A 12,691-nucleotide genomic window follows, 5' to 3' on the forward strand; every position below is an offset into this window, starting at 1 on the left:
ATCCTCTTGTATACTCTCATACTTCCCATACATCACTGCACACTTCACCATGCCGGCCAAGATGCCTGTTAGCTACCCCTCCGATGTCGAGGGTGCCATCGACTCTAGAGATAACATGACCGAGTCTGGCTACGTTAGCGGTGGTTCTTCTAGTGAAGAATACATTCCTGAAATCGTCTTCACCAAGCCCCATCTCCAGTTTCTGAACCGCCAGCTGCAATTCCTCGAGCCTCAGGGTATGTCTTGATTCTATACTCATTCCATGTTCAACCCCGCTTTCAATGATGCAAATCTGACTCATGATATTACAGACATCTTGAAATGGTGCATCACATCTCTCCCTCACCTTTTCCAGACTACTGCCTTTGGCCTGACGGGTCTCGTCACGCTGGACATGCTGTCTAAGCTCGAGGTGCCCCGGCCTCAGATGGTCGACCTCATCTTCCTCGACACTCTTCACCACTTCGAAGAGACTCTGAACTTGGTCGACCGTGTCCGGAAGCGCTACCCTAACAACACCGTGCATATGTACAAGCCTGCCGGTGCTGATGACGCCAAAGAATTCGAGTCCAAGTATGGCTCTCGCCTCTGGGAGGCTGACGACCAGCTCTACGACTGGGTCGCCAAGGTCGAGCCCGCTCAGCGTGCCTACCGCGAATTGAACGTCCACGCCGTTCTCACTGGTCGCCGCCGCAGCCAGGGTGGCAAGCGTGGTGACCTTGACGTTATTGAGGTCGATGAGGCTGGCCTGATCAAGATCAACCCCATGGCCAACTGGTCCTTCGACCAGGTCAAGCAGTACGTCAAGGAGAACAACGTTCCCTACAACGAGCTCCTCGATCGTGGCTACAAGAGCGTCGGTGACTGGCACTCCACTCAGCCCGTCGCTGCCGATGAGGACGAGCGCTCTGGTCGCTGGAAGGGCCAGCAGAAGACTGAGTGCGGTATTCACAACCCCCGTTCCAAGTACGCCCAATATCTGATGGAGATGGAACGCAAGCGCCAGGAGGAGGCTCTCACTCAGGCGTTGCACAACCAGTTGTCCACTGCTGCCCAGTGATCTCGTCTCCTCTGCTTGCCTTCCTTCCATTGCATACCCTTGGCGTTTTGTGAATGATACCTCCACCTCCCTTTGCTCCGTTACTTCAGCGAAAAACTCGGCCCTTCTTCACCCTCATGATTTGATGTTTTATTTCAAAAAACCCAGATTACACAAAAAGTGATTTGTGTACTGACTGTTTGCATATCCGCTCCCCGTCCCTTGTTGGGATGCTCCTGTACATAGGGAGCCGGACTGCGCTCTCGGCCCTTAAGGCTGTATTGAGCATGATAATGACCCTTGCATGATAGACGCAAAATTATTCAATTGCATTCTTTTACAACACTCTCTCCAAACCACGTAGTTTTTTCAAAGTTGATCATTAATTTGTACTTGTTGCTTTGGACTGGTTGTGTAGTTGTCGAAGGAGGGGTGGATCACGTGCAGCCTCAACCCTAACTGAGGGGGGTACTTCCCGGTATCTCCATCGGACATCGAGGGGCCGGGATATGCCAAAGGTAGAGGCAATTCAATTGCCGACAATAGCTTCAAGTTTCAAAATAGATATTGATTTTCTAGCTATTATAAATTGCATCTCTGCTACACTCCACCCTTCCTTGTCCCTGAGCAGCCTTATTACTAGCAACTGCAAAAATCAAATCCACAGCACTCTGGCTACTTTACTGGCAATATTTTTGCAAATGAATGCCGCGACGTGAGTAGGTGTGGCTGCCACCACTGGCAGGCCACCTTTTATGGTCACGCCACCGTTAGATCCGATACCCCTTTAGCACGTTCTGCCCCTAGTCAAGGTATGTAATGACAACCCCGTGGTAGTTCAACAGTCCGTGAATATAGTGTCACTCGAGTAAATTGACAATTCTGTCCCTTGTCTAAGCTAGTTCAACGCGTACTTGATTTTGTCGATATCTGTGTAGCCGACAGGGCCGTTTTCGTTGCTGTGAGGGTTTAGTGCACAGACACCGAGGTGAGGCTATCAGTCAGAACTAGTACTAGATTGTCTTTAGTAGGAGTAAGGAATGCCTCCAATTTTGTCGGCTAGATCTGGGCGGAGAACCGGAAGTTGTGTACGCCTGAAATAAGTACAAAGGCCCAGGAGATACAACATCTCATTGATGATCGTCAATTCCTTTAAACTATGGGGCTTAAAACATTTATAAACACAGTTGCCCTTGTTTATCGACCCACGAGCTCACTCTAGCTGGATGCCGGAAGCACCCAGGTAGTGACCGACTCACTGGGGACATTACCACTCCACTCCTGTCCACCCTGGGTGGTGAGGGTCAAATAAACATCGTTGCTGAAAGTGTTCTCGATGACAACGGAACGAGTTCCATCCGGGTTCAGCGAGGCTACAGACTGGATACCTTCACCACTGGAGTAGGTGTAGCTACCAGTACCGCTCAAGACAATGGCACCAGGAGGCATGAACTTGCTGAACTGCGCCATCATGTAATAGGCCGGCTGGTAGATGACAGCACCATTGTTGATGGTAACCAGGCCCTGGCAGGTAGCACATCCGCCGCTGGAGAGGTGCGGGCCGTCGCTGGAGTCGGTGCCGAGAGTCCATGCTGTTACACCGACAGCCCAGTTCTGCAACGGTCCCATAGTGAAGTCGGCTGCTTGGTTCCAGGTTCCCGACGGGGTCCAGCACTCGGTCATGTACTGCTTCACGGATGGGTTACTGTTGTGGAAGGTGGTGAGGACGGTCCAGTCCACTGGGTTGGCGTAGCAGTGCCAGGCGACTGAGTCGACGTATTCACTGGCGCCGTTGATGACAGTCTGGGGGTAGCTGGGGACATCGGTGTTGTGGTCATACGCCCAGATGTCCGTGTCCAGGCCGGCCTTTGAGATAGCAGGACCAATATAGTTCTGAATGAGCTGTGCAGACTCGTCGGCATAGACATACATCGTGGGGTAGCCAGACTGGCTGTTCAAAGGCTCGTTTTGAATAGTGATTGCGTCGATAGGGGCTCCAAGGTTCTTGAAGGCCTGGATGTACTTGACAAAGTACTGTGCGAATGCACTGGCATATCCCGAGGTTCCGGTACCACTACTCAAGTAGCCATCATTCAGATTATTGTTAGTCGTGGATCCGTCGATGACACCGTTCAGCTTCATCCAGCCAGGGGCGCTCCAGGGAGAGCCGAAGATCTTGAGGTTGGATTGCAATGACTTCATCGAGGCCAACATCTTGGCCATCGCATTTCCACGATCGCCAATATTGAAGCCCGAGAGTGATGTGTCTGCTGAGCCTCCGTTGTCATCGTAGGTGTATGCCGGGTCACCAGACAGGTCTGAAGCTCCGATGGTGTGGCGCATCAAAGAGAAGTCGGCACCCGATCCGGTCATGAGCTGATTCAGGAGTGTCTGCAGACTCGAACTCGATAGCGAGTTGAAAGAAGTCACAGTTGCATCGGTAACAGCAGCACCAAAGCCGACAATGGTCTGCTTGTGACCGGAACTTGTGTCATCGATAGTAAGCTTCCAGGTCGACTCGGAGCCAGGACTACCAGCACCTTGAACCGGCGCGGCGATGGAAGACAACTTGTAGTTTCCTGCAGAGTTGGAGCTGAATGCAGAGGCAGTGCCTGCCCGCTTCTCAGCAGGTGAAGCCTGGCTGACAGCAGCCAGGCCAAGAAGGGTATAGACGGCAGGCTTCATGCCGTCGGTATGAGATGATCCAATTATCAAAGAATGATTAGAATATCCGATGTCTTGAAACAAATCTTTTCAGGAAACTCTTCTCAATTTATAACACTCCTTCCGGTCTTCCATTAGGGTCCACATGAACGCGGCGTTAAGCCTATGCCGCTGATCTGATTCAATTCGAGTGTCAGACTCATCTTCTGGGCAAATGGTTGACCTCCAATCATAGTTGAAACGAATGCACTTGGTTGCAACCTCGACCCAAGCGGAGTTAAGATGCTTGATTCCAAGAATCTTTCTGCAATCGCAGCGGGTGCATGGCCCATCGAGGATTAGTTTCAGGGTATTCAGGGCCTAGCTTTACCCCGCAATTTCCACCCAGCCACCACACTACCTAACAATACTACCGCGATCGGATCCTGCAGGTTTTGCAGGCTTTGAATCGGACTTCAGTTGCCGGCACTCCCGGACACCAATTACTCGATTGGGAAATTGGTGAAGAAACAGCCCCTCGTTTTCGTGTTCACGTCGGTCCCCAAATCTTGAAACCGAGCTACGTGGGGCTGTATGCAAGCCGCATGGTCCAAGTTAGCTCGGACTTCTAATTGCCGGCGCCCATTTTGGCTAAACAGATGTACGCAGCATAAATAGCGCCTTTCCACCTGCAGCCTGCGACCAGAACCGATGACTTGCCCGTAAAGGTGATGATTAGCGCATTAGGGAGAGACCCCGCTGCGACGATGGCAACCTCGGATCCCCACGATCTTCAGATCGCCTACACTGATGACTATTCTTCGTTGTCGGAAAGCCAATATCATCACTTGCTGCCTGCAATTGTTTGTCGTTTTATATCTGGTGGCCTAAGGGACACGCGTTGCCGAAATCCAGATGCCTGTCCGCTTCTGAGTACTTAAGTCTTCCTTGATGGATGCGAAGAGCCTGCAGCTTAGGAATATAAGCTTTGATCCCTGACTTTTCCCTTGTGAAACACAATGGCGGCTCCAAATTACACTATCGCCCCTGTTTTGGAATCCGACCTTCCATTTTTGGCCAATTTCCTTCACGTCGCTAAATTAAGCCTGAGTATCAATCGTCTCATCTTCAAGGACTGGCCAAACGATGCCGTCCAAATGCAAATGTATACTGGTGCTGTCAGAGGTGGATTTTCCGATCCGTCGATGGAGAGTTTCAAAGCAGTTGATTCCGATTCCGACGAAATCATTGGCTATTTTGCCCTTGCACGGAAGCAACCAGTTGAAGAGACATCAGTCGACGCAGAGAATAAGGACTCCAATCAAGTCATTCCTGACGGACTGAATCCTGGTCTCTTTGAAGAGGTGGTGAAGGCGACCGATCAAATTTCCAAGAAGGTAGAAGCGATGGATCGATTTGGTATGTGCGCTAATTGATTATAGCGCTGACTCATGCTAATCCTCAGTGCAGAGCTTGTCTACATGTGTGTCAAGCCATCCTGTCAGCGTAATGGAATTGGCTCCAAGCTGGTCCAATTAGGCTTTGATCGGGCCAAGGCCGAAGGCATCCCACTGGCCGTCTGTGCCGAAGCACCAGCGTATGGGTTTTTTGTCAAGCTAGGCTTCAAAGACACAACTCACTGTGATATGGATATTCGAAGATATGCACCTGCTAACAGCGGGTTTGGAATATTCCGACTTAGTGGAATGATATGGCGGCCCTGATTTCGTGGACATAACCATGGAAGTTCGATTTAGATTGAATGGATGAGATGAGATTGTTTATGAAATTGGACGAAGACATTGTTCCTGAAGGGTCTTAACGTGACTTGCTCTCTCGACTCCGTCAATTATCAACCCGATTAAAGAGAGAACTATCTTGAGTAAATACAACGTCTCAAATCACCACGTTAAACCAAACCATATCACCGTAAGCTACCCATTCTTAGAATTTAGCTATGAAATCTTTCTCGCTGGCGATCAGAGGCGATAAAGAGTGGCTCGTAATGTTAGAATTGGAGATACTCTGAATATTTGGAGTGAATGTAACCCGGGAGGAACGGGAAGCAAATGTTAGTATCGAGACCGGGATACTGTCCAGTTGACTTCTATTTAGGTTTGTAACGACAAATCTGGGTAATTTCTAACCTAGGCATCCCATATGGGGTAACGGCTAGCCTAACCGTCTTTCACACGGTAGACCCGGGTTCGACTCCCGGTATGGGAAAACTCATACAGTTGCTTTTTTTTTGTTTTTTTGCCCTTTTCTTTTTAGCGGAAATGATGGATGGGTAATGATGGGTCATGGTTACTACTGTACCTGGAGCTACTTTCACTTTAATGAAAATGAAGGCCTCGTGCAATTACCCAGCTACTGCGTAGGATTTTTGGTAGCCCGCTACATATTCTATCCGAGTAGACTAATATATATAGCAGATCCATGGATGATATTCTTCCTGGCACACTGTGCATTCTATCCATTGACATATCAATTCCAAGTGACAGGGCTTTCACCTGTGTAGTATATCATGTCCCCTGCATACACAGTGGGGGAATGGGGAAGGGGGAAAGGAAACAAAGCCGAGATGCCCATGCTGGCGCTTCAAAGATGTACGAACTGTAGATCAAGAGGATGGACGGTGGGGATGGACGCCTCGAGGGATTGATGTATCACGAAGTTGGAAACCATTCACAATGCAAATCCGCGACTCGGCTATGCGTGAGTTGGCTTTGATTCATTCACTTGGCCCATACACTTCTATCGTCACGGCGATGACTCGAACTTTGAAGGAAGTTTCCGCAAAGTGAAGGTGAGTATAAAATCCAGAAATTCTCCATCTTATTCCTTCTTCCTGGTCATTCTCATCCTTCGTCAGATCTCATCAAACTTCAGCAAACCTTATCAAATATCTTCATATTTTCCACCTCTATCATCCATCAACAACACCAGCATCCTCTCCTGTCATCTCCAACGAGATGGGCTCACACACTCCCATCAAACCTTTTCTTGGGCCTGAGGAAGACAATCTTCCATCTACCCCACGCCCTCCTAAACATGCGTTGATCCAAGACGTGTTGTCCTCCATCAAAGATGAAACAGAGGTTCACGATGCTCCCATCTCCACTTCCCTCTTGGGAAGATCGTTCAACAAAAACGGGTTCGACCCAGATGAGGCCCACCGAGCCCAGAGAAGAAGAGTGATCCGGGATTCAAACCCGTTTGTCGATAATCTACGATCTCATTCGAAGGATTCCTTACCATCTCCAACTCCCGTGATTTCAGATGTCATCCTTCCACCAATCGATGAAACTCGCTGCGATCATGGCCTTTCTCCCACAGCCAACGGGGACGGTCAATCTCTCCACCTGCCAAGCCTACCCTTCGACTTTGACCCCAATGGCTTGGGTCGGTCCATGCTACCCCCAGATGGTTGTCACAAGGAACCGGATGTGATGATTGAGGGAAGCCCAGATGATTGCAGTTTACAGCCTCCACACGAGGCCGAAGTCCCCCAAGGCACGAAGTGTGAGTTCGCCTCTCCATGCAGAATGCAACCTTCTCCGGACGGCATGCACTACCGCAAGGTTATCTCGCATATCTTCGGTCGCAACAAAGCCACAACAAAGCTCTTCCCTTGTTGGGTCTGGACCCATTACTGTCGGAAGCACTACCAGCGTGCCAGATACCGCGCTGACCAGTGGCCTTTCACCCAGTGTGAGCTCCTCCTGGAATCACTGGGCCGCATGGAATCTTGGGGTGGAGTGCGCAGCTTTCAACTCGTCCTTCGTCGCCGTGAACAGCTCCGATTGGCCAATGCAGACACCGTAGGCCAGGCACCTGGAAATGTTGATCGTCTCGCGACTGGACGCAAACACCCCACGGCAATCACCTCGCCTGTTCCGGATTGGCTCCACCGTTGCACGAATCGCGAGATGAATTTTGCCGACATCCGGCAGTTGGTCTTGAGGGCCCGCACATGGATGACTCAGTTGCGAGAGAAGGAAAAGGCTCGACAGGCTGAAGCTTCTGGATTTGGACACGATGGGTCTGGTGAACAGAGACCGGTGCGCCAGCAGCCGAGTCGTGTTCGCTTCCCGGATGTTGAAATCCTTCCTGTATTCGAGCGTTGGGTCGTTGATGAGGCCCTTCGTCAAAGAAACAATCGGGGTCATGCTGATCAGGACCATGATGCTCGCAATGGACACAATCATGGTGGCGAGGACGACGACGAGGAGGTTGCTGATGATGAGGATGATGCTCCAGCTCCAGCTCCTGCTCTTGCAACCACTCGCGAGATCGGCAGAACTGGCACGAACAGTGGTCGCTCAGCCAGCCAGCGCCGCCGATCCGAGCGCAACTTTACCAACCAGGTCTCTGGTAGGAATGGCTCCCATGTCGCCAAACATGGTGCAGTGAAGAAGCCGAAAAAACTCACAAAAAAGCAGTGAAGGGACTTCCCTGTAAGCTCTCGTATCTTGGCTTCATGGATCTTGCAGAGCGATGCGAAACAAGGCTTCCAATTTGTCCGTTACTGGCTGGCCTTGATAAACCTTTGAATGCCATTTGAATAGTATTCGAAAGGTATCTGACCGAGCTCGTTGTCACTTTGGCGTCACTTCCACCTTGTTTCCTCTGGTATGCCGATCCAATTATCGACATTTTCTGACCTAGATAATGCATAACGAAGTGATCTGTCTCCGTTATTAACTCCTAGGCTTGTAAGCAATTTTGCCCCATCAAGGCAAATACTAAACGCGAAAAAAGGACTACAGAACATATATGCAACCATTAAAGGAGTAAGCATTTTCTTATAGGTAAGTAACTCCACGAGATGTGCAAGATCAAAAAAAAGATTACGCTTGCTATGACACCAAATGCGAACAGACCCGATGTACAAACACTCCACGCCTCCAGCAAGAATAAATATCCAACAAGATTAAAGCATTATTATGATGATCATAATGGTCGTCGGGGTCGAGACTAACTAGCCACAGCCAGCTGGGCGACAAGATCAGAGGCCACATCGAGGAATGGGTACGGACTGGTGACCTCCTTCTCCTTATTCATGAGGCGCTTGCTGATTGGGTGCCATTCAGTGTCGCCTTGGGCGCGGATCACATTTTGGTAGCCGTCGCACTTGAAGTCGACCATGTAGTTGTTTTCCTCCAGTTGGTACAGCTGGATGTCTAGGAAGACCCAGACGCCGTGGGAAATGCTTGGTAGACCACCGGGTTGATTTGCTGACGAAGGGGCAGAGGGTGTGCTGTTCTCGGGTGTAGAGGTCTTTCCATCCTTGTCCTTGTCCTTGTCCTCGAATGGGGTGGAGATACCGGAGATGTGGAAGCGACGACGGAGTTCCTCGAGATCGCTGCGGCTATTGTAGACGCTGGTCGAGGCACCTGGGGCCTTAACACCCTCCTTCAGAAGGCGCGCACGAATGAACCAGGGATCATTGGGGATGTAGTAGTCTGAGGGAAGATCGGGGTATTTACTCTGCAGAGGCTTTGGCTTGTCAGGGTCGGGGGTTGCATCAGGTCCAATATTTGTGCCTTCATTTAAGTTAGCACAGTTGTTTTGAGTTAGCGAGCAAGAAACATACCTGACTCCACCGGCTTGATATCCCACAATCCGCCCTGGGCAGCGATGGCCCTGTACAAGTACAACATCGCCTCATAGGGTTGGTTCCGCGAACGAATGCCAAACTGCCACTTCCGAGACCTCTTAGGCTGCTGGGTGATAGGATGGCCAATCGGCGGCTCAAATCGCAACTTATCCAAATCGACGACGCTGCGCGAGTGAGGCTTCAGTGCCCGAGCCGAAAGGGCCTGGTCCTCTTGTGATAATTCCTGCTGAGGAGCGCTGGGGTCAGCCCGTGCAGCTTCTTGCCGGGCTCTTTGTTCACGATCCCGTTGTTCCATGAGCTGGTCATGAACATACGGCAGACTCGTAGGTAAAATTCGGACATGGCTCAAACGAGGTGGCTCAAAGTCTTCAGTATCGGCTGATTGGTAGTCTTCGGGGTGCGCACGCCGCGTGCTGGGAGTTCTGGCAACGGGTGGGGCGCGCGCTGGTGCCGGGGCTAGAGGAGTTTGAACTTTACGCGCGGGGACCCGCTCAGCGGCTGGAGAAGCGTTCTTCGGGTGAGAAACGCTCTGTGCCATCAAATTGTCTTCGGTTGGGGCTGTGGTGATGATTAGCATAGCTCACGTAGCAATATCCAAAAAGTACATACAGTTCGTCTGCATCATCTCGTTCTCAACAACAATGGAGAATGCGTCTTTGATAGCACTAGGCTCCGGGTGCCGCAATGCGTCCTCAATATCGTCTTTATCGTATCCCATGCTTCGCTCAAGCTTTGAGACGGCAATCTGGTGAATTTTGTGCTGCACGGGATGCGGTTTGCCCGGAATGACTTTGCCCGCATCGATGGGCTTATTCGTATCCACTCCCGTCGCGATGTATTCCTCCGGCGGGGGCTCCAAATATTTGGGAATATTCTTGGTAAACCATGGGTCTTCCCGGATCTCCGCAATTGTGATTCTGTGAACCGGGTGAACCTGGAGCATCGCCCGGATAAGGCGGGCAGCTCCGGGAGAGATGTATCCAGGGATATGGAAATTGCCCGCAGCGATCTTCTTGAACAGAGCCGGGATATAGTCATCGTCAAAGGGTAATCGACCCACCAGCAGTACATAAAGGATCACACCGCAACTCCAAACATCCACCTCAGGCCCCGCATAGAGCTTTCCCGAGATCACCTCGGGAGCGGCATAGTTCGGGCTACCACAGCTGGTCTTAAGGAAATTTCCGTCTGTCATAATGTTACTCAAACCAAAATCGGCGATTTTGACGTTCTTCTGACTATCGATAAGCAGATTCTCGGGCTTCAAATCACGGTGAACGATCTTGTGTCGGTGGCAGTACTCGACGGCGCAGATGATTTGCTGGAAAAACTTGCGGGCCTCGTCGTCGTTGCATTTTCCTTTGCGGACCAGATAATCAAATAATTCTCGTTCGGCGTATTCGAGGACCATGACAATGTCGGTCTTGGTGGCAATGACGGTGTATCTACGGGAAGGCGGGGCATGAGTCAGTGGGAACGCACAACGTTGGGAAAGATGGAAGGAGCAATTCGCACAATTTAATAATATGAGGATGTCGTAGCAATTGCAAGTACTGGATCTCTCGCTCTACACGACCGACCATGTCCCGGGAAAGGAGCTTGCGGCGGGAGATGATTTTCAGGGCGACCTGCCGGCCACTGGGCTGGTGAATGGCAAGCTTCACCTTTCCGAAGGAACCCTCTCCGAGTATCTTGATCGTCTGATACTGATCAAGACGCTGCATGTCTCGCGTGGTCGCGGGGGATTGCGTCGAGGGCTCGCTCCGCCCGGTCGGGCGCGGCGGCGGCATTGCCATGGCGGAGGGGTTCGCGGGCTTAGTGACACGTTCACGAGGAGTAGCGGAAGAAGGAAGAGGGATCGAGAGGTCTTCCTCGTCGAAGGCGGACGCCATGATGAAGATGGCAACGTGACGTGATTGATTTTCTGGGTCCGGACTTGCTGACTGTGCCGTGGTTCCCTGGCTTCTTTGGGATATTTTTCTTTCCTCAGGGCATTGCCAATCAATCGGTCTCGACCATCCCCACAATAGAGCCGAGGGTGGAGATGGGACAGCTGGTGCTCAGGAGAAGAGGGGCGGGGCAGCTACAGATTCCTCTTTTTCTGCCAAGCGTCGTAGCCGAAAGGATGTACGGTGTGGAATGTCTGTGTCTCGGATATTGTGAGATCTCGAGATAAGGCGATGAAACAAAAGGTGCTAGGGATGCAACGTTGTAAGATTGAAGAGAGATCTGTCGCATGGACCTTTCCTAAGGTTAGGTTAGGTTAGGTTGAGTTGGGTCGAGTTTGCCCCAGTGCTTAGGCTTAGTGTCCTGATTACTCGGATACTTCTCCGACCCCTACACCGAAGCACGCCATCCATAAGTAGGTCACTCTACGTACTGTATTTCCACTCCCGCGTGGGGCATTCCTATCCCAGCTGCCGCCGATTTTATGAGGGCGCTCAGAGTCAGGCTCAGTGAGTAAATCTCAGTCCAGGCTCAGGCTCAGGCTCAGTGAGTGTGATTGGCTGCTCACTGATCCATCACTGATTACTCAGAGATCGATCAGACGCATCTATCGAGCACTCAGTCCACGCTCAGTCCGACCCAAAGGAGCACTTTACCCAACTATACTGTTTATTTCGTGACTTCTTTTTCTTTCCTACTTAAAATCCTGTATACTTCAATCTAATACTTCCAAGTTTTCTGTCGTTGGATTTGCAAAAGAGATACCGCGCTCAGGGAGTCACAGGAACTCTATATGTATGAACAGGATGAGATTCCCCACGCTTCACTGTTTATACCGCCGCCCTACAGTCCCCAGGAACCGAGGAAATTTCATAGCCGGTCAACTGGGAGGAATAGCCAAAACCACGGATGGGCAATGGCGAACGTCAAATCCTGTGGCAATGAAGAGCTTCCTTCGATTGAAGAGGTAGTAGTGGTGGCGGGCCATCTGATGAAGGCCGCTGACGCCCAAAAACGATCGATGATGGAGAACCCTTCAGAAACCTTCGATCGTGTTTCCCCGGCGAGTGTCGCTATTTCCCTGGCTTTATTGTCACCACTTTCTGAACAGGATATATAGACTCGTCGTCGTTGTTGATTGGTCGGGGCGCTGTCGCATTCTTTCCGCATACTATGACGGAACACTCCACGTTCACTTTACGCGGATCTTGAATTTTCAAGAGTTCGCTGCTAGGCCACCGACAGGCAAAAAATATCTTGATAGCATCGACAAGGAAAAGTATTTCCAAATGATGAATCTCATTCTGAAATGGGCATGGCCAATCGCGGTTGGAACCACACACGGAGAAGCACGATTACCAGTGATCTCGGAAACGAAAAAAGAATCATCAGAAGCTCTGGTCACTCGCTCTGAGGGTCAATAGGTCGGGTGAGAATCA

The 12,691-nt window shown here is 50.8% G+C and overlaps 5 protein-coding genes across 5 annotated transcripts; 3 read left to right on the forward strand and 2 right to left on the reverse strand.

The window, feature by feature from the left end:
- Positions 1–49: 49 nt before the first annotated feature.
- met16 (phosphoadenylyl-sulfate reductase (thioredoxin)) lies at positions 50–1,060 on the forward strand (the record flags this gene model as incomplete). Its single annotated transcript, XM_056888111.1, has 2 exons — positions 50–236; positions 312–1,060. The coding sequence occupies 2 exons, from the start codon at positions 50–52 to the stop codon at positions 1,058–1,060; spliced, it is 936 nt and encodes a 311-aa protein (XP_056739802.1).
- Positions 1,061–2,257: 1,197 nt separating this feature from the next.
- N7443_008056 (glycoside hydrolase family 30 protein) lies at positions 2,258–3,724 on the reverse strand (the record flags this gene model as incomplete). Its single annotated transcript, XM_056888112.1, has 1 exon — positions 2,258–3,724. The coding sequence occupies one exon, from the start codon at positions 3,722–3,724 to the stop codon at positions 2,258–2,260; it is 1,467 nt and encodes a 488-aa protein (XP_056739803.1).
- Positions 3,725–4,701: 977 nt separating this feature from the next.
- Positions 4,702–5,406, forward strand: N7443_008057 (GNAT family N-acetyltransferase; the record flags this gene model as incomplete). The annotated part of the gene is made up of 2 exons (XM_056888113.1): positions 4,702–5,101; positions 5,153–5,406. 2 exons carry the CDS (start codon positions 4,702–4,704, stop codon positions 5,404–5,406), a joined length of 654 nt encoding a protein of 217 aa, XP_056739804.1.
- A 1,251-nt stretch (positions 5,407–6,657) lies between these two features.
- Positions 6,658–8,130, forward strand: N7443_008058 (putative pathogenicity factor; the record flags this gene model as incomplete). The annotated part of the gene is made up of 1 exon (XM_056888114.1): positions 6,658–8,130. One exon carries the CDS (start codon positions 6,658–6,660, stop codon positions 8,128–8,130), a length of 1,473 nt encoding a protein of 490 aa, XP_056739805.1.
- A 532-nt stretch (positions 8,131–8,662) lies between these two features.
- Positions 8,663–11,197, reverse strand: N7443_008059 (serine/threonine-protein kinase; the record flags this gene model as incomplete). Its single annotated transcript, XM_056888115.1, has 4 exons — positions 8,663–9,231; positions 9,282–9,863; positions 9,915–10,750; positions 10,821–11,197. The coding sequence occupies 4 exons, from the start codon at positions 11,195–11,197 to the stop codon at positions 8,663–8,665; spliced, it is 2,364 nt and encodes a 787-aa protein (XP_056739806.1).
- Positions 11,198–12,691: the final 1,494 nt, after the last annotated feature.

Source organism: Penicillium atrosanguineum (assembly GCF_028827265.1).
Source record: "Penicillium atrosanguineum strain IBT 20685 chromosome Unknown utg000006l_segment0_segment0, whole genome shotgun sequence".
Lineage (NCBI taxonomy): Eukaryota > Fungi > Ascomycota > Eurotiomycetes > Eurotiales > Aspergillaceae > Penicillium > Penicillium atrosanguineum.